This window comes from Arachis stenosperma, chromosome 4 (genome assembly GCF_014773155.1).
Source record: "Arachis stenosperma cultivar V10309 chromosome 4, arast.V10309.gnm1.PFL2, whole genome shotgun sequence".
In the NCBI taxonomy this organism is placed as follows: domain Eukaryota; kingdom Viridiplantae; phylum Streptophyta; class Magnoliopsida; order Fabales; family Fabaceae; genus Arachis; species Arachis stenosperma.
This window is the reverse complement of record NC_080380.1, coordinates 133,457,110-133,479,402: the sequence shown is the minus strand read 5'-3', so window position 1 is coordinate 133,479,402 and position 22,293 is coordinate 133,457,110. Positions and strand designations below refer to the sequence as shown.

The following is a 22,293-nucleotide window of genomic DNA, read 5'->3' as shown; positions in this document are numbered from 1 at the left end:
GGTCATCTAGCCTAAGTTTTCACAGAACATTATATATTAAATGCAAGAAACCTAAATCATACCTTAGTCGATTCCCAAGTATTATTCCAAGAAAATTTTCCTAAAAGAACACAGCCCTCAAAACCTCAACTAATCCGCTTCCTCCAAGTTCCAGTATTCACAATTTCAAGCTCCAATTATCTATTTTCAACCTAATACACATTCATAACACATATATACCCAATTTAATACTCAAAGCTCAAATTTAATGAAAATAAAATATAATTATCGTATCCTCACCTTACCCAAGCTTCACATAAGCAAGAGTGAACGTTTTCCTCAAGCTAACTGGATCCTAAAACATCAAAAATCAAAGAAATTCAACACCCCTTCTCAAAACTCGAAAATTGGGGGAAATGAGAGACTGAAGTGGAATATCAAGTTACCTATGAAATTGTTCCAGTAGAAATGTAGAGCTCAACGCGGTGAATGCGTGGCCGCAAACGGTGCGGCGATCGGAGAAGTTGCGGTGTACGGAAGTTAACGGGAGGGTTTGACGTCCTTCCTTTTCTCTCTTCTGTTGCCCTTCGATGCAGCCAAAATGAGGACAAGAAGGACGTGGCCTTTACTTAAAGGGCTGGTCTGGTTGGGCCCACGGTCCGGTTTGGGCCCGGTTCAACCGGTTCGGCCCGTTCGGTCCAATTTTGGACCGATTTCTTCAAAATTAGTGTCAAAATTCTCGTTTCGATGAGCTCTATCATAATTTAATATAATATTCACATTTCTAATCTTCCTTATTAAAAATTAATTTATTAACTAATTATCTACTAATTTAACCGGGGTTTACATCCTACCCACCTAATAAAGAATTTTGCCCTCAAAATTCAAATCTAGTTACCTGAAAAGAGATGTGGATAGTCCTTTCGCATATCTGATTTGAGTTCCCAGGTATGTTCCTCGATACCAGCTCGACTCCAAGCTACTTTTACCAATGATACTTCCCTTCCTCGTAATCGTTTAACACTGGTGTCATCAATCCTCACCGGAATTACTGGGAGTGTTAGATCTTCTCTCACTTGGATTGGTTCTGGTTCTAGAACATGACTTGCATCAGGGGTATACTTTTGAAGCTGTGATACATGAAATACATTGTGCAAATTCGAAAGGTACGGTAGTAAGGCAATTCTATAAGCCACTGGTCCAATTCTCTTCAGAATCTCAAACGGTCCAATATAACGGGGATTCAGTTTCTTGGTCCTAATAGCTCTTCCCACTCCAGTGGTTGGTGTAACTTTCAAAAAGACATGTTCTCCTTCTTCGAATTCCAAAGGCTTTCGCCTCTGGTCAGCATAGCTCTTTTGGCGGCTTTTGGCTATAAGCATTCGACTACGAATCTTCTTTATCTGTTCAGTAATTTCAGCTATCATCTCAGGCCCTAATAAACTCCTTTCTCCAGTTTCATACCAACATAACGGAGACTGACATTTTCTGCCATACAGAGCCTCATATGGAGCCATTCCGATGCTCGCATGATAGCTATTATTATAAGCAAACTTTACTAATGGCATATACCGATCCCAGCTTGCCGGCTGGTCCAAAACGCAAGCCCTTAGCATATCCTCCAAGGTCTGAATAGTTCTTTCTGACTGACCATCTGTCTGAGGGTGATACGCAGTACTCAAGCTTAGTTGAGTCTCAAATGCACGCTAAAAAGCTCCCCAGAATCTTGATGTAAAACGAGGATCCCTATCAGATATAATGGTAGAAGGCACGCCATGCAACCTGACCATCTGCCGTCTTTCAGGCTCTATAGGAACGAACTGCTCTGATACCATAATGTAACACCCTACCACATTAAGCTTTACGCTTATGCCGTAAAGCAGAGGTGGTGTGGTATTACGACCTCTAAAATAAAATGAATACATATAACAGCAGAAGAATTATAATATGCTAGGAGCCTTGAAGAATAGGGGAAATAAAAATCGCGAGATAAAAGCGCAACGCTCAAGGAACGAGTTAACTTGCGTGCTAAGAAATCCGTAACTATCAAACATAAGATAACAGAAGTGGGAATAGAGTGCCAACGATACAAAATATCAAGCTCCTAACTCAGCCTGCGAAGTCAAGACTGGCCGGAGAAATATTTACACATATATATACATACATATCTAAAACCCAAAAGTACATATACACAATCCTGTCTCTCCATAAACCTCTAGGAGGATCAAAAGAATAAGTCATGCGGAGAGAAAGCTAAGTACATATATATACATCATAGCATAACAAAATATCCCAATAACCACTACGCCTCAAGAGTCCAGACGCCTAACGAGATGCCTCTCGACCTGCATCTGAAAAACAACAACATAGTATGGAAATGAGAACCGGAGGTTCTCAGTATGGTAAAGGTGCCACACACATAATATATAAGGTCCTGGGAATGCCAGAGGCAATCCTAGAACACCGATACTCAGATTATAGAGCTTAAAGTATTAAACAGAAGCCATAAAAGGTGGTTCTCTAAAAATATTTAATCCTAACTTAACTTAACCTTAAATCTAAATCCCATACTGCCATTCCTCCATACCTCCAACTCCATCATGTATTTTCACAGACAACTAAACAAACAAAGACAAACACAAGAAGGTTACAAGTACTGCAAATAACAAATATACATTTAACATGGTAAGTACATTTAAGCACACCCAGTTAATACACAAGCAAGTAATTCAAGTAATATGCATATGATGCATGCCTGTCCTATGGCTGATGAAGCTCATCTGTCGGTTATCCAGCCAACCCGACAAGTCTGAATTGTACTTAGACTGTCTCCCGACGTGCATCCCCAAGAGTCTATGCATAGCTTTATCTCAAATAATCAATATTGCTCAATGGGGGTAACATTCCCGGGAATTTATATAGTGCCCGGTCACACACTTACGTCGTAGGGTCAACAGAGTATCGAGTTTTCAACCTGATACACGTGGTGGCAAGCCACGACACTTAATCCAGGGAATCTCGTATCTCAGATTATTAAAATTCATAAGCCATATAAATAATTCAATTATAATTCATCAACATCAACATCATTCTCAATCACATTTCATTCATCATCATACATCAATCATATTCAATCCTTATCCTTCACTATCACACCTCCCATTCCATCCATCAATAGTTCCAATTCAAAACATAAGTCATTCTTTTCTAAATGAATCAAACTTAAAACATGCTTATTTTCTTAATAACTCTAAATCAAACCATATACCCTTTGAATTTAAATCTTTTTAGATAATCATATAAACAAAATCTCTAATTTCTATAAAATTTCGGCAGCATCTCCTCTAAAACTCGGATTTTGCCACCCTTTTCGGGTCCAAACCTGCATTCTTTTCAATTCAACATACCCTTCCTTATCATCATAACAATCACCACAATAAATCTACCTCAGATCAACAATTAAACTCATACAATATTCAAATCCAACAACCAAAATTCAACTAAGAGTCATAGTTCACAAATCCTAGGCTTTTAACACAAAATACCTCAAATCAATAATTCACCGAATCATTAATTAATCAACAAGCACCAAACCAACCATGTTCATCAACAATAACATTCAACTATAATTCTCTCCAAATTAACATAACAACATTGACCATCCAAAATTAATAACTAATTATCCAATAAACTTCAACCAAATATATATTCATCGATAAATTACTAAATATTAAACATACACCTGCATTCCAACTTATCCTATGGTCATCTAGCCTAAGTTTTCACAGAACATTATATATTAAATGCAAGAAACCTAAACCATACCTTAGTCGATTCCCAAGTATTATTCCAAGAAAATTTTCCTAAAAGAACACAGCCCTCAAAACCTCAACTAATCCGCTTCCTCCAAGTTCCAGTATTCACAATTTCAAGCTCCAATTATCTATTTTCAACCTAATACACATTCATAACACATATATACCCAATTTAATACTCAAAGCTCAAATTTAATAAAAATAAAATATAATTATCGTATCCTCACCTTACCCAAGCTTCACATAAGCAAGAGTGAACGTTTTTCTCAAGCTAATTGGATCCTAAAACATCAAAAATCAAAGAAATTCAACACCCCTTCTCAAAACTCGAAAATTGGGGGAAATGAGAGACTGAAGTGGAATATCAAGTTACCTATGAAATTGTTCCAGTAGAAATGTAGAGCTCAACGCGGTGAATGCGTGGCCGCAAACGGTGCGGCGATCGGAGAAGTTGCGGTGTACGGAAGTTAACGGGAGGGTTTGACGTCCTTCCTTTTCTCTCTTCTGTTGCCCTTCGATGCAGCCAAAATGAGGACAAGAAGGACGTGGCCTTTACTTAAAGGGCTGGTCTGGTTGGGCCCACGGTCCGGTTTGGGCCCGGTTCAACCGGTTCGGCCCGTTCGGTCCAATTTTGGACCGATTTCTTCAAAATTAGTGTCAAAATTCTCGTTTCGATGAGCTCTATCATAATTTAATATAATATTCACATTTCTAATCTTCCTTATTAAAAATTAATTTATTAACTAATTATCTACTAATTTAACCGGGGTTTACATCCTACCCACCTAATAAAGAATTTTGCCCTCAAAATTCAAATCTAGTTACCTGAAAAGAGATGTGGATAGTCCTTTCGCATATCTGATTTGAGTTCCCAGGTATGTTCCTCGATACCAGCTCGACTCCAAGCTACTTTTACCAATGATACTTCCCTTCCTCGTAATCGTTTAACACTGGTGTCATCAATCCTCACCGGAATTACTGGGAGTGTTAGATCTTCTCTCACTTGGATTGGTTCTGGTTCTAGAACATGACTTGCATCAGGGGTATACTTTTGAAGCTGTGATACATGAAATACATTGTGCAAATTCGAAAGGTACGGTAGTAAGGCAATTCTATAAGCCACTGGTCCAATTCTCTTCAGAATCTCAAACGGTCCAATATAACGGGGATTCAGTTTCTTGGTCCTAATAGCTCTTCCCACTCCAGTGGTTGGTGTAACTTTCAAAAAGACATGTTCTCCTTCTTCGAATTCCAAAGGCTTTCGCCTCTGGTCAGCATAGCTCTTTTGGCGGCTTTTGGCTATAAGCATTCGACTACGAATCTTCTTTATCTGTTCAGTAATTTCAGCTATCATCTCAGGCCCTAATAAACTCCTTTCTCCAGTTTCATACCAACATAACGGAGACTGACATTTTCTGCCATACAGAGCCTCATATGGAGCCATTCCGATGCTCGCATGATAGCTATTATTATAAGCAAACTTTACTAATGGCATATACCGATCCCAGCTTGCCGGCTGGTCCAAAACGCAAGCCCTTAGCATATCCTCCAAGGTCTGAATAGTTCTTTCTGACTGACCATCTGTCTGAGGGTGATACGCAGTACTCAAGCTTAGTTGAGTCTCAAATGCACGCTAAAAAGCTCCCCAGAATCTTGATGTAAAACGAGGATCCCTATCAGATATAATGGTAGAAGGCACGCCATGCAACCTGACCATCTGCCGTCTTTCAGGCTCTATAGGAACGAACTGCTCTGATACCATAATGTAACACCCTACCACATTAAGCTTTACGCTTATGCCGTAAAGCAGAGGTGGTGTGGTATTACGACCTCTAAAATAAAATGAATACATATAACAGCAGAAGAATTATAATATGCTAGGAGCCTTGAAGAATAGGGGAAATAAAAATCGCGAGATAAAGCGCAACGCTCAGGAACGAGTTAACTTGCGTGCTAAGAAATCCGTAACTATCAAACATAAGATAACAGAAGTGGGAATAGAGTGCCAACGATACAAAATATCAAGCTCCTAACTCAGCCTGCGAAGTCAAGACTGGCCGGAGAAATATTTACACATATATATACATACATATCTAAAACCCAAAAGTACATATACACAATCCTGTCTCTCCATAAACCTCTAGGAGGATCAAAAGAATAAGTCATGCGGAGAAAGCTAAGTACATATATACATCATAGCATAAAATCCCAATAACCACTACGCCTCAAAGTCCAGACGCCTAACGAGATGCCTCGACCTGCATCTGAAAAACAACAACATAGTATGGAAATGAGAACCGGAGGTTCTCAGTATGGTAAAGGTGCCACACACATAATATATAAGGTCCTGGGAATGCCAGAGGCAATCCTAGAACACCGATACTCAGATTATAGAGCTTAAAGTATTAAACAGAAGCCATAAAAGGTGGTTCTCTAAAAATATTTAATCCTAACTTAACTTAACCTTAAATCTAAATCCCATACTGCCATTCCTCCATACCTCCAACTCCATCATGTATTTTCACAGACAACTAAACAGACAAAGGCAAACACAAGAAGGTTACAAGTACTGCAAATAACAAATATACATTTAACATGGCAAGTACATTTAAGCACACCCAGTTAATACACAAGCAAGTAATTCAAGTAATATGCATATGATGCATGCCTGTCCTATGGCTGATGAAGCTCATCTGTCGGTTATCCAGCCAACCCGACAAGTCTGAATTGTACTTAGACTGTCTCCCGACGTGCATCCCCAAGAGTCTATGCATAGCTTTATCTCAAATAATCAATATTGCTCAATGGGGGTAACATTCCCGGGAATTTATATAGTGCCGGTCACACACTTACGTCGTAGGGTCAACAGAGTATCGAGTTTTCAACCTGGTACACGTGGTGGCAAGCCACGGCACTTAATCCAGGAAATCTCGTATCTCAGATTATTCAAATTCATAAACCATATAAATAATTCAATTATAATTCATCAACATCACATCATTCTCAATCGAATTTCATTCATCATCATACATCATCATATTCAATCCTTATCCTTCACTACACACCTCCCATTCCATCCCAATAGTTCCAATTCAAACATAATTCATTCTTTTCTAAATGAATCAAACTAAAACATGCTCATTTTCTTAAAACTCTAAATCAAACCATATACCCTTTGAATCTAATCTTTTTAGATAATCATATAAATAATCTCTAATTTCTATAAAATTTCGGCAGCATCTCCTCTAAACTCGGATTTTGCCACCCTTTTCGGGTCCAAACCTGCATTCTTTTCATTCAACATACCCTTCCTTATCATCATAACAATCACCACAATAATCTACCTCAGATCAACAATTAAACTCATACATATTCAAATCCAACAACCAAAATTCAACTAAGAGTCATAGTTCACAAATCCTAGGCTTTTAACACAAATACCTCAAATCAATAATTCACCGAATCATTAATTAACAAGCCAAACCAACCATGTTCATCAACAATACATTCAACTAATTCTCTCCAACATAACAACATTGACCATCCAAATTAATAACTAATTATCCAATAAACTTCAACCAAATATATATTCATCGATAAATTACTAAATATTAAACATACACCTGCATTCCAACTTATCCTATGGTCATCTAGCCTAAGTTTTCACAGAACATTATATTAAATGCAAGAAACCTAACCCCTTAGTCGATTCCCAATTATTCCAAGAAAATTTTCCTAAAGAACACAGCCCTCAAAACCTCAACTAATCCGCTTCCTCCAAGTTCCAGTATTCACAATTTCAAGCTCCAATTATCTATTTTCAACCTAATACACATTCATAACACATATACCCAATTTAATACTCAAAGCTCAAATTTAATAAAAATAAAATATAATTATCGTATCCTCACCTTACCCAAGCTTCACATAAGCAAGAGTGAACGTTTTTCTCAAGCTAATTGGATCCTAAAACATCAAAAATCAAAGAAATTCAACACCCCTTCTCAAAACTCGAAAATTGGGGGAAATGAGAGACTGAAGTGGAATATCAAGTTACCTATGAAATTGTTCCGGTAGAAATGTAGAGCTCAACGCGGTGAACGCGTGGCCACAAACGGTGCAGCGATCGGAGTTCGAACGGAGAAGTTACGGTGTACGGAAGTTAACGGGAGGGTTTGACGTCCTTCCTTTTCTCTCTTCTGTTTCCCTTCGATGCAGCCAAAATGAGGACAAGAAGGACGTGGCCTTTACTTAACGGGCTGGTCTGGTTGGGCCCACGGTCCGGTTTGGGCCCGGTTCAACCGGTTCGGTCCATTCTGTCCAATCTTGGACCGATTTCTTTAAAATTAGTGTCAAAATTCTCCTTTCGATGAGCTCTATCCTAATTTAATATAATATTCACATTTCTAATTTTTCTTATTAAAAATTAATTTATTAACTAATTATCTACTAATTTAACCGGGGTTTACAGGTAATTCGCTGGAAGCAGCAGCGGTTTACGTTGAGTATGAAAACAAATAGTAAAACTAATCTTTATCTAAAAAATAATTACAAAACAAATAATTAATGGTATATACTATTTAAATAATATCATAAATAAAAAATTAATATATCATTTCACAATATAATTTAAAAAATATAAATATGCATGTAATAAATTTTTTATTTGTATTTATTATTAAAAGTGAGACTAAATTACAAATAAAAAAATACAATACTCAAAGTATTAAATTATATAAATCAAGACTAATTTTTTTTATTCTCATCTCTTTTAAAATTTATAAATAATAAAATACTTTATTTTTAGCCAAAAGTTCACTAAATCATATATTTTTCTCTTTAAAAATCACTTCATTCTCTTTTATTTATATCAACCATACAAAGGAGATTCGGAGAGTTTGAAACATGGGTTGTGTTATTTGCTGCTGATTTGCATTTGAGGTTCTAGCTAAATAAATTTTTTTTATTTGTGCAACTTTGTTGTCTTATGCCAAAAAATAAAAACTATTTGTATATTATAGTTGATTGATTGAATAAATAATAGTGATAGCATCATAATTCTTATTTGATGAATAAAATAAAAAATATAAATATGCATGTAATAATTTTTTATTTGTATTTATTATTAAAATGAGACTAAATAGCAAATCAAAGAAGGAGTATTTACAGAGTACTAAAATATATAAATTAAGACAAATTTTTTTAGTACTCTGTCAATACTCACTCTTTGATTTGCTATTTAATCTTATTTTAATAATAAATACAAATAAAAAATTATTACATGCATATTTATATCTTTTATTTTATTCATCAAATAAGAATTATGATGCTATCATTATTATTTATCCAATCAATCAACTATAAAATATAAATAATTTTTATTTTGGCATAAAACAACAAAGTTGCACAAATAAAAAAAATTCATTTAGCTAGAATCTTAAATGCAAATCAACAGTAAAGAACACAACCCATGTTCCAAATTTTCTGAATCTCCTTTGTATGGTTGATATAAATAAAAGAGAATGAAGTAATTTTTAAAGAGAAAAATATATGATTTAGTGAACTTTTGACTAAAAATAAATTATTTTATTATTTATAAATTTTAAAAGAGATGAGAATAAAAAAAATTAGTCTTGATTTATATAATTTAATACTTTGAGTATTGTATTTTTTTATTTGTAATTTAGTCTCACTTTTAATAATAAATACAAATAAAAAATTTATTACATGCATATTTATATTTTTTAAATTATATTGTGAGATGATAAATTAAATTTTTTTTATTTATGATATTATTTAAATAGTATATACCATTAATTATTTATTTTGTAATTATTTTTTAGATAAAGATTAGTTTTACTATTTGTTTTCATACTCAACGTAAACCACTGCTACCTCTAGCGGTTTACATACGTATCCTAATGCACATAAACCGCTACTGGTAGTAGCGATTTATGACCAATCATAATCATACAGAAACCGCTGCTGGCAGCAGCGGATTCGTGTTTGTGTAAACCGCTACTGCCAGTAGCGGTTTCCATAGATATGTGAAACAATGCATTTACGTATTCGTTTTAGAAACAATGCATTTACGTAATTTTGAAGATGAAATAATTTATTTAGGTGAATTGCCCTATTTTTTTCTTTTTTACATTTAATATTTACCGTAAATATAAAAAATATTGAAAAAAAGTATATACGGACTATTTTATTTTATTTTACGTCATGGATTTCTTTATCAAAATTAATGGAGGAAAAAAAATCTTTATGATTATATATTAATCTCAATCACAATAAATAAGATGAATTGGTTGAGCAACTAACAAATTTAACGGGTAAATATTATTTTCCATTTATGAAAAAAATGAGGTAACATGCATGCGTATATTAATATAGGAAGAATATATACTCACAGCTTTAAAATCTTCAAGAATATTCGATTGTATTATCTTTCAAGGCAAAAAATTTATCCTTTATTTTCATTAAATATTTATATTAATTCAATTAGCTGAGTATTTTAATAAAAGGAAAGATTATTATTATTATTATTATTATTATTATTATTATTATTATTATTATTATTGAATAATAACAATAATTATCGTTATTAATATTAGATTGGTTATAATATATTATATATATATATATATATATATTATATATTTGTTGCTTCTACAATCGTGCACTAATATTTTCTTTCATTTGTTAACTAATTAAATTTGGTTATTTATATTAAATATATTTAATGATTATTAAAAACTAATCATATAATTATCATTATTAATAACTAATTATTAATAATTAATTTATATTTTTCTAAAATATAATTTTCTATCTTATTATTATTATTATTATTATTATTATTATTATTATTATTATTATTATTATTATTATTATATAGATCACCATTAAGATAATAACTTGTCACTAATAAAATTTTAGAATAATGAATAAAAAATATAATTATATCAATATAATTAAAATCAATATAATTAAAATAGTTAAAAATATTTTTGATTGATAATTAGATTAATAATATATTAATTATTGATTTTATATAATTATAATAGAGATATTTTTTAAATTAATATAATTATGAACTATTCATTAAATACTAAGTATAATATTGTTATATAATTATAATTAAGATAATTTTCTGAAATAAATTTAAAAGAGATTAGTATAATTATAATAAAGAGATTATCTTAAATTAGTATAATTATGAATCATTCATTACATACTAATATAATTATATCAATTAAAGATAATTTTTAAAAATAAATTTAAAAGAGAGAAATAGTACAATCATTTTGGAAGGAAAATGGGTTCACCAAAAAGTGACACCTCACTTTCATTAGTCGGAGAAAAATTCAGTTTTAGTATATTAAATAGAAGTAGATTGGTATAAATTATAATAAATTATATAATATTTAAAATAAAATAAAATGAATAAGAAGAAAATAAAAAAAATAAAATAGATAGAAGACTACAATAAAATAAATTGAATGTGAGAGTTTTTTTTTTTGTACATTTCATATCACATCCGTTTCAATAATAATAATAATAAATAAAAATACGTCAACTTGATATCTAAGAAAAAAAATGATGAGATAAAATCATAATACAGTTCTAAAGTAAAAGCTTAAATTAGAACATAATATCATTACACAACATATATTGAAAGTAATTTCACACTAGCTACAATATACCACAAATAGGTAAATGACTTAAATTTAAATACGAAACATTTTTTATTTATGCATACATAATAACACCATGGTCTATAAATACATCATAGATAACATATCTTATATAGCTCCGAATGATGAGCACGAAAGTTAGAGAGTGTGGTAGTTTGTGTCCACGATAGTTGTCTTCTTGCAACGACGCCTCATAGGAAGAAAAAAATTGTTGTAAAAGCTATCAAATGAAAGAGTAATTGGTAAACGAATGATATTTTTTTCTAGCATACATGGTCTTTTATAGTGGTAAAATAAAAATAGAAGGACTTAAATTTTATATTTTTATATTAGGAATAGAATTTGATATTTATCCTAATAAAATTATTATTATTATTTTCAATATAAATGGGTTAACAACTTGCCACTAATAAAATCATTGGATAATGAATAAGAATTAGAAGGATATGAATATAATTAAAATGAATATATAATTAAAATATTTAAAAATATTTTTGATTCATAATTAATTTAATGATACATTAAATATTGATTTTATATAATTATAATAAAGATATTTTCCTAAATTAGTATAATTATGCACTATTCATTAAAATAATTAAAAATATTTTTGATTAATAATTGATAAGTAGTTTAATAATGTATTAAATATTAATTTTATATAATTAAAATAAAAATATTTTCATAAATTAGTATAATTATGCATTATTCATTAAATGCATTTATTTTGGAGGGAAAATAGATTCATGAGAAAGTAATACCTCACTTTTATTAGTTAGGGAAAAACTCAGTTTTAATATATTAAGTAGATAATAGATTCTTAGTTGGGTCGAGTTTAAAATTTTACAATATTTTTATTTTATAGGAGAAGGTAGATGAATAGATGATGATATTATGTATATGGCGATTAATGCAGTAATATTAATTATTATTGTTGTAGTAACCCGAAAATACACACAATTAAATTTCCTTTCCTCATCCTGTTCCTTTTCGTCACGTCCATGATGTTAGCCTTTGCTTCTGCAACTTCAATGATACTGAAGGGACACAGAGGAGTTATAATCGCAGTATTTTCTCTTGTGATTATTCCAGTGATTTTGAGATTTTCATATCTACAAGGAGATCACCTAAATTTCTTGCTTCTAAGAACAAAAAGAGTATAGATTATTGAATAAAAGAGTCTTTGGTCCTTCATTACTCATGAGACTGCTATTGGTTGAGTTTTCTGTATACTTTTGTCCAGGAATTCAGGATTAAGTTAATCCAAGATTAATTTTCTTCTTATGCATTTCCTAGAGACTTAAATCAGTAAATTAACTTTACCATATGTCTTGACAAAAAATAAGAGTAAGCTTTAGGTGGAAAAGTAAGAAATATAATTTCTTTATCTATTCAAGTGTTTTACGTATCGTTATTCATTTATTCTAAAAAATTATGTGATAACTCACTTAGATACTAGATTAATTTTGAAGAATAGGAGATGATAATAACCTATGACAGTAAGTCAGTAACTAAGTGCTTCATCATCAATGGTACATAAAGTGGAATATAGCATCTCTTCTTGTTCCATTTCAAAGTCTGAAAAAATGTACTGTCAAAAATTGAATGTATATCTCATATTCTCATGTGAATTAAGATGAATTGAGGAAAGAAAGTAATCCACACCTAAATTAGTTAATTAATTAATTAAAAGGAATATTGTGGAATGAATCACCACAAGCTAAGTGCCGTACAATATAAAATATAAAAGACTTTCAGAAGTACCAACCAAGAGGATATGTTTGACATGCTTAATTTTTGGTCAATTTGACACCTTGGTAGCAAAAATGAGCAATTCATAATGGGTAACCTGTTTAGAGAGGGAGGTTCAGGTTACTCATTCCTTTGGGAAGCAAAGCTATTTTTTGGCAATTTGCTCAAATAGTCCAAGAGTCTCTGTTCAGCTGCATTAGATGCTGTGTATGTGGAAACCATCCAGCACTAGAAAGTATCTGCTTCCACTACGGATATATCTAGGACTATGAGTTTGATAGAGGGAATGTAGAAAGTAAGAAGACATTCTCAGATATTCAATTTATTATAAGCTACTAGTTTCTGTTAAGGAGTATCTCTAGTGTCCTCTACTATGTGTATATGGGTCTTCAATTTGTGTACATTTATATTACCAATAAATTCCTCTGTTTCCATTCTCTGCTTCTGCTTCTGCATTATATTAGCCTTGAAACCATCACATTCTAAAGATAGTGTTAAAAATTATATACACATAACATACAGATACAAGATATGTCAAATGATGGGGATGATTTTAGGCTCATTAGGACAAATTGAAGATAAGAATTAGGCTTCACTCCTTTTCTTCTTAGCAGTGAGTAAATTAGGTCTTAGTGTAGATTTTAAAATCTCTAAGGAAAGACTCAACAATGTAGGAATGAGAACCAATACTGGAATAATGGCAAGTGACATTGCCGCTATCACAACACCACGATATCCCTTGAGCATCATAGAAAGTGCGGAAACAAAAGCTATCATCATGGATGCAACGGAAAAGAAGAGAGTGATAAGGCCAAACAGCAACTTGAGGGGCAAGCTTCTGAGAAAATCTTTTTCAGCATAACGCGATGTAAGGATTCCAATAAAGATCAAGACCGAAGAAGAGGAAGTAATGAGAGATACTGCATCAGCTAAAATGAAGACAGTAAAAGCACGCTTTTTCAAGAAAATCGGTATGCCGGTATATTGGTCATTTCCTCCGGGGACAGTGAAGGCTGCGGCAAACATGATGGTGATAATGAGGGTGCCAACAAGTGTGAATGAACTTGCAGTATCTCTTGCCCATTTTTCTCCACCTTTTACAAGACTCTCATGGTTTCTGCTAAATAGTTCACGGGCCTTCTTTCCATCTGCATTTTTCAAGTCTTTGCATTTAGGAGGCACAATTTTTTCCACTGCCTGCATTCAGTAGTCGTAATAATTCATCATTTATATGACTTGGGAAATCAAATATTCATAATTGAGGATTTTAAATGAGATTAGCACTTACCATATACCAATGAAGTTCTCTTTGCATTTGTAATGCTGCGTTGGATCTGGTGTCAAGATCGGAAGAGGGTCCTAATTCTGCTGCTAAATGCAACATGTTATTTTTGAACACATCTACACGAGATGCAATCATCTCTGTGCGCCCTTCAATCTCATGAATCAGTTCAAAAACCTTTTCTTGTCTATTCAGAATCGCATGTGAAAATATTCCACGTTTATTTTTGTCCATGGCCCACAGAAGGTCAAGGTTTGCATTTCTCATTGAATTTATGAACTCAATAGTTCCATTTTTAGCCGCCACTAACATTGTGTCGTAAGCTAAGCATTCATGCAGCTCTGATTCTTCTAATACCGATATCCTTCTACTCAAGCATTTAAGAATCTCAAGTACTAGATAATGGTTCATTTTCATCTCATATATTTGATCACTTCCTGAAATAATTAAGCTTTGGAAAGTTCAGATAGAGATTTACTTTATGCTAATTACTCACATAAACTTGGCTAAAGTTGTCTTCAGATGAAGATATAGTTCAATAATTGATACTTGTCTGTTGTAACATTATGGTTCAATAAATTAGTTTCGTTTGCAAACTATAACATGACACATCTCAATAATTAAACCTGTATCTTCACGTAAGTTTTTCACTTTATTTAGTTTATGATGTATAGTTAACAACTAAATGCATTATGCTAAATTACTTAAAGCGAAGCAGCTAGATTACTTTATTTTAAAGCATTCATATGAATCTCTTTTATATATATGCATTATATGAAAAGAATTTTATATTATCATCTATAACATAGAAAACCTTCAGATTATTTGTATTACTTTAAAGATGGTTATGAATTATTTTTTTAAATTCAAAAATTTTGTTGACACGTGATAATATAAAACTAGCTGTGGATATCAATTTTCTTTTTATATAGACAATAAAAAAAAATAAAATAAAATCCCTCTTACAATGTACGTACCAGGAAGGTTTCGAATTATTGAATTTTGAACGACATGTTTAAATCGTCCAAGAAGTCGACCTACATTAAAAGTGACATTGAGTTATTTTTTTCCTTCAAAAAATAAAAAAAGTAATCACATTTATGTGAAGGGAGATTGAGAAACAAGTTACCTAGGTGTTTTACTAGCAATAAGGCTGAAATGGTTCTGAAGATTCTGCCTAAAGGATGAGTTGCCAAAAGATCTGCTAAAGTATTTGTATCTGCTGGTTCTTCGTCTGCTTCAATATGTAAAACGATCTCAATACTTCTGCCGTAGAGGTTTATTCGGGTCCGCAGCCTCAAAGCTGAATAGATCGATTATAGCTATTACATTTTTATAATGAGAAGATCTTTTCTTTTACAAAATTTATGCCAGTATAACTTTGAATTATAAGAAAAAAACTGACGTTGTCTTATAACTTTCAAGAATTAAAATGAACATTTAGTTGATTAAAAAGAATAATAATCACTTTATCAGTAATTCAAAGGTAAGGAGAATAGAAAGATCATAATAAACGGACCATTATAGATAAGTTGCTGCCACCACTGAAGCTGGGCACCGCTGCGAAATGCATAAGGCATGTGGGCTAATGCGTGTACTATGGACCTTAGACCGCTGGCTTTATGAGTCAGAGATGTTTTCTTGTTAAGTCTATGTTGGAGCAATATAACGGCAACATCTAATAGACAAGCATGGATTTCCATTAGTATATGGTGTGTTTGACAACTTGAGAAAGCGTAGATAATAAGACACAAATTTGAAGTCTATTTTAAGAAAAGTGTTCAAAACTAAAATATAATTATTACTTCGTTGAAAATAAATACTTTTATGACAATGAAAGAAAAAACTGATTATATATATATATATATATAGTTATAAACTTATGTGTGTGAATGGTTAGGGAGATATAGACACTCGAATAGCTATTTATGATCCATGGATACACGGACACGACACGATACAGGATATGAGACATATAGACACTCGAATTTAAAATTGTTATAAGATATAGAGACACGGCATATATATAAAATATAAAATATTTTTTAAATGAATTATAATAATATTTTAATATTTTATTGATATTAAAATATAAATTAATTTTTTAATTATTTTTAATATTTTTTAATTATTTAAAATATATTTTGTTTTAATAATTAATAATATATACTATTTTTAAACTCATTTCAAAAATATATGTTAAAAATAAAATTAGACACGCTGATACGAGATGGTATTTAGGTGTATCCAAACGTATTCGCAGAAGAATTTTTTGTTTTTAATTAAGACACGGTTGGACACAAAAAACACACGTGTCGGACGAGTGTCAATGTGTGTTATGTTCAAAATATGTTCGACACAAAAACATGACAAATCAAGAAAATGTCCGTACTTCATAGATAACTATACAATTTTAGCGATACTTAAAATGTGTTGCTAGAATTAAAGTAACATTTTTTTAATTATCTCTCATGAGACACACACATTCAAATACACATATGAAAAAGGAAAAGTATAAGGAACCAAAAGCTTATCAGCCAAAAGCTAAACAAAACTACATTAATTCATATTAATAATTAATTAATTTTAAACTTTTTAAATTTAAAATTTAAAAAATTTTAAATTAATTAACTAAACCTAATTAAAACCTATAAAAACCTTCCTCTTTTCTCTCACATTAACTTATCCACCTCCAACAATCACAAATTCGAAAAATATATAAAAGAACATCCATTTAATATGAAAAAGAAACATTCTGATACTTAGTAGAAGAAACATCCATATATATTAATTCGTAGAGATTTTGAATTCATCCAAAGGTATTTGGCTGAGTTTTGGCTGATATGCTTTTGGTTCCTAGCTTTACTCTATGAAAAAAGGTTATAATTAATAAAAAGTTGCTATTTTCTTTATTTAAATCTAAAACCTTTTAGTTTAACAATTATGTTACATGTATTTCAAAATCAGCCACCAAAATTAACTATCAGTATAAAATATATGTTAGAATATAAATACACCACGTAACCTCTTAGGTGAATATGAGAAGATTATGTCATTTAAGTTATAGTTCGTTGACAACCATTTACCATCTCAATTAATTCAATCTTAATTATTTTTATACACACTTAATAAATAAAGAGTAAATACCTTTTTAAGTTTGTGATCATCATTTGTTTAAAGGATAATGTGCCTCTCTATAATTTAAAAATTTTTAATCTATTTTTAATTTAAATAATTAATCTAAGTGATTTTATTACTGGTTTCTTAAAGGAATAATTTATTTTCCAAATAACTAAAGCATTTACTCATAAATAAAACAGTGAATAAAACGTATTGATATACTAGTATATATAATACTAAAGAAAACTTCCCTATATAAGAACTCTTTTTCTCGACATACAAGTTTAGAATCTTCTTTTATTATTTAGGAGATTTTATAATGCCTTTTAAATTGTTATCTAATTTGTCTAAACATGATTAATTTTTTGTTATGAGAAAAAATTGTTAGTGAACTCTATTTTTTTATGTTTGTGTTAAACATTTACTCATATACACTATAACAATCACCTTATTATTATTCCTAACTAAAATTTAAGATGTAATGAATAAATAATAAGTCTTAATTACATATTGAGACATTACTATATATCGTCTAATATTATTTATTTAATTTCTAGAGTAAAATAATAATTAAATCCTTGAAGATATTAACTTTAAACTAATTAATTTTAAAAGAAAATACCAATTAAATTTTTTAATAAATAAACGGTAAACATGTATGTCTTTCTCTTAATAATGATTATCCTTGAAAAAAAATACTAATTAGATTTTCTAAAATAGCAAACGTGGATATATATGTCCTTCTCTTAATGAATAGTGCAAAACAAAATAGATAAAATTTCGTTCCAAAATTTGTTATCTACGTGATTATCTTTCATATATCAATACGTCAAAATAATTAACAATATATATAAACATTACCGTTAAATTTTAGTTGATAAATTAATAGAAGGACATTATGTATTTACCGTCTGCTATCCTAAAATTTCATATATCTTTTATCATCTATTTTCTATTTATTACAAATTCTATCAAAACAAATAAAATTTCGTTCTAAAATTTGTTATCTAAGTGAATATCTTTCATAGATAAATACGTCAAAATAATTAACAATATATATAAATATCACCAATAAATTTTAGTTGATAAATTGATAAGAGCACATCATGTATCAACCGTTTGCTATCCTAAAAAACCAAATTAATACCTTTTTTTCTTTAAAAATTAATTAATCCAAAACCAAAATTTTCAGAGACCTAATTATTACTTTACTCGTATTTCTATCATCTCTTTAGGCGTTGCAGAGTTATCTACAGAATATGTAAGAGATGAATTTGATAGTTACCGAATATTTCTGCAGAGATGCATCGCCTGAGAAGCAAAAGACCATAATAGCCACCATTATCGAAGAGAACGTCAATGGGAGTTTGGGAGAAGAGATACCTAGTCATCTCTTTGTGACAATTCGCTGATGCTAAAAGTACCGGAATCTCCCCTTTACTGTCCTCCTCCTCCTCTTCTTCCTCCCCATCTGTGTTTTTCTTTGCTTTATCGTCCTCATTCTTTTTAGCATCACCATTATAATCGCCACAGTCATCACCACCCTTGGTCTTGATAGTTAGCATCTCGTTCCCACCTTTCTTAATAATCCTCTCCGCCATGTTTATGTTATCCGTTAACTTAGCAGCAAGAGCAAGAGCCGTGTAGCCTTGTTTGTCCTGCATCCTCAGCAACCGTCTGTTCCCCATTTTAACCAACTCCTTCACTATCCTCGCTTGTCCGGAAGCCACTGCAACGTGAAGAACAGTCCTTCCCGCAGATGGTGTGGTGGAGAAGATCGAATCGGGGTAGCTGCTAAGGCGCGATTTTGCGTCGTCCCAGTTCCCTCTCTTGACGTCACTGTGGAGTTTGTAAATGTATCGATCATCCTCGCTTCCTTGCTCGATATCTGGAAACGCCCTCACGTCTTCGCTGAATGAGATCTTCAGGTGGTTCCATGCCTCTCTGGCCTTCTCAAATTTTCTTATGTTGGAGAGGTTCTCTGATCCACACGCCAGTTGAATTGCGTGTAGAGCCTTTGCATTCTTCGATCTCCATTCATTCTTGCTATCGTTGTCTTTTTCGCCATAATCAGGTTTATTAGGATCTGACTCCACGATGCCGTGCCAGAGACCTTCACCCACCAGATAGTTTTTTACCAGAGTGCTCCAGTTCTCGTAATTGTCTTTTCTTAGTGCTTCAAGAACGATACCTGTTGATGCAATACTAGCAGCTGCCATAACTAATCTCTGCTCCTTAACGAGAGAGCTAGCTGAGGAGCGAGCTAAAGTACTGTTCTTCGATTAAATATGATAAGTTAAAAACGGAAACGGAAAAAGAAGAAAAGAGATAAGGCAGTTTTACTGATTTAAGTGACTTAGTCTTAGTGTACCTTAGCCTCTTCACTTCCTTGATGACATGATTCAATAATCCAGCACAAGTGGAAAGCGCGTGTTTGGTTTTACGGAAATCCTGAAAATTGAAAGATGGTCCGGCTAGTTTGCATCATCTGAGCTAGTTTATTCTTACCATAAAGTAAATCTCCTTTCAAACATCATTAGTTTTATTTGATCTGTTTTAAACTTTTAATTATCTAATTATAACACATAAATATAATCATTCAATTCAAATCTCGAGTACATGTTTGGAGACGCAACATTCTTGTAAATTGTAATCCTTCCTTTACGCTCGGAGGCTTTAGTTTGTAACAATTATGACCCTATGTCCCTAACTCAAGTAAGCATGGATCTTAGGAGATACCAATCAAGGTAAAGATCACACTCGAGAGGTACTATTGTTGTATCTAATCTGAGATTTATTTTACGAGCATAGGTAGTAAAAGGAAAATTCCACATGAACAGTATTTTTTTAACAATATTTGTCAACATTTTGAATTAACATTTTATTTTTATATTATTAAAATTTAAAATTTAGTATTTAGAATTTAGAATTTATTTTTAGTATTGAGCATTGCTCAAATATTGACAAAAAATAATAAATTTTGTTTGTTTTATTTAATAATTATTCATAAAAAAATATCAAGAGAACTACTAATCATCATAGTAATCCAAGTCCGGTAGTTATGTGCTCATCATCAAAGTTGTCCGAGTAGGATTGGAGTGGTAGCCTTGCCAAGCCTTCGATCTTCTCTATTCTGTGAAAATAAATTGCCAAAAAATTAAAAGGTTTGAATTTCAAGCTCTAAGCTCCAATATATCACAACCATATTTCAATCGGCTTGTAGGTTCTCATTTGTCAAGGGTGAGGATTTTGGCGTCCAATGCCTTCTCCTTGTACAATAAATCATTATCGTCTTAAACATGATTTCATTTCGACTTTATGAGGAACTTTATTCTCTTACAAGCATTATTGAAAACTTTTAACAATTTTGTTATCTCAACTTAGCTTTCCTTTATTGGACAGTAAATATGTTACATACTGTGGTTGAAGAATATTTTTTAGAAAGCCAATTCGATAAAGATGTCAAAAACGTCTTTTTTTTAAAGATATTTTTTAAAACTTAAAATTTAATATATATATTCAATTAAATTGTGTTATTTTTATTAAAATTAGATCGAACAAATCAGTTTAGCCAAAAAATTAATAAATTAAATTTTGAACCGGTATAAATTAATATTTTTTATAAAAATGACTATATTCCTATTATTAAAAATAACTAAAATACACACATATATATATATATATATATATATATATATATATTTGAAAATTCTAAATCCTAACTCTATGACAACAAAAAAGAAAAAGGCTAAAATTTAGGATTCTCAAAATTAATAAGAGTATTTTAGTCATTTTCTATAATAATAGGAGTATTGTAGTCATTTTTTATAAAAAATAATATTAATTTGGATTGATTCAAAATTTAATTCACCATTTTTTGGTCAAATTAATTTGTCTAATCTAATTGTGAAAAAAATAACACGATTTAATCGATTATATGTGTTAAATTTTAATTATTAAAATTTTTTTTTAAAAAAAAGACATTTTAGACGTCTTTATTGAAGTGGCTTCCTATTTTTTAATAAAAAATAAAAATTATTTTTTATAATAAAAAACAAAAACATCATATATAAATTTTAGTTATTATAGTTTTTATTATTCACTCGGTTTTAGGTTTTAGCAAAGAAAATTCCAATTTATAATTGATGCAGATGCCAAAAATAAATTCAATTATTGTTTAGTAGTTTTCATGGCGAAACGGACAGCATAGGCCCATAGGACTAATTATTGAATCTTTAATAACTTTGTCTTTTGTAAAGATTATTTCAACTTCGTCCTTTTGTAAACATTATTGCACGGCTAGTCAATTACCCACAAATATAATGCTAAACTTAAGGGTGTTTCTTTAGGAAGTCAATAAATTTTTGCTAAAACTTTCTCTTTGCGTGCTATTTATTTTTATGTAGAATAACACTACTAAGTATATACCAAACACTTTTAATATATGTATAAAATATAATCCATGATATACGGATATTGACACAAATACTTGATATAATACAATACGAGATATACAAACACATGAAAATTAAAAAAAAATTTAACCTAAAATATAGAAACACGACATATACATAAAATATAAAATATTTTTCAGATAAATTATAATGATATTTTGATAATTTTTTAATATTAAAAGATAAATTTA

At 31.0% G+C, this 22,293-nt stretch overlaps 3 protein-coding genes and 2 long non-coding RNA genes across 5 annotated transcripts; all 5 read right to left on the bottom strand.

Moving 5' to 3' along the window:
• Window positions 1-869: 869 nt before the first annotated feature.
• On the bottom strand, window positions 870-1,496 carry LOC130975572 (uncharacterized). The gene has a single exon (XM_057900344.1). It carries the CDS (start codon window positions 1,494-1,496, stop codon window positions 870-872), a length of 627 nt encoding a protein of 208 aa, XP_057756327.1.
• Window positions 1,497-1,780: 284 nt separating this feature from the next.
• On the bottom strand, window positions 1,781-4,079 carry LOC130976764 (uncharacterized). The gene is made up of 3 exons (XR_009084751.1): window positions 4,022-4,079; window positions 3,805-3,933; window positions 1,781-2,330 (listed from the first exon to the last, which is right to left on the bottom strand). It is a non-coding gene; the product is annotated as an uncharacterized LOC130976764 (long non-coding RNA).
• Window positions 4,080-4,611: 532 nt separating this feature from the next.
• Window positions 4,612-5,238, bottom strand: LOC130975571 (uncharacterized). The gene has a single exon (XM_057900343.1). The coding sequence runs from the start codon at window positions 5,236-5,238 to the stop codon at window positions 4,612-4,614; it is 627 nt and encodes a 208-aa protein (XP_057756326.1).
• A 2,282-nt stretch (window positions 5,239-7,520) lies between these two features.
• Window positions 7,521-8,006, bottom strand: LOC130976765 (uncharacterized). Its single transcript, XR_009084752.1, has 3 exons — window positions 7,852-8,006; window positions 7,706-7,760; window positions 7,521-7,619 (listed from the first exon to the last, which is right to left on the bottom strand). It is a non-coding gene; the product is annotated as an uncharacterized LOC130976765 (long non-coding RNA).
• Window positions 8,007-13,587: 5,581 nt separating this feature from the next.
• Window positions 13,588-20,159, bottom strand: LOC130976696 (uncharacterized). The gene is made up of 7 exons (XM_057901610.1): window positions 20,020-20,159; window positions 18,934-19,919; window positions 16,048-16,206; window positions 15,658-15,831; window positions 15,506-15,565; window positions 14,535-14,965; window positions 13,588-14,443 (listed from the first exon to the last, which is right to left on the bottom strand). Exons 2-7 carry the CDS (start codon window positions 19,865-19,867, stop codon window positions 13,832-13,834), a joined length of 2,370 nt encoding a protein of 789 aa, XP_057757593.1. The 5' UTR covers window positions 19,868-19,919; window positions 20,020-20,159; the 3' UTR covers window positions 13,588-13,831.
• Window positions 20,160-22,293: the final 2,134 nt, after the last annotated feature.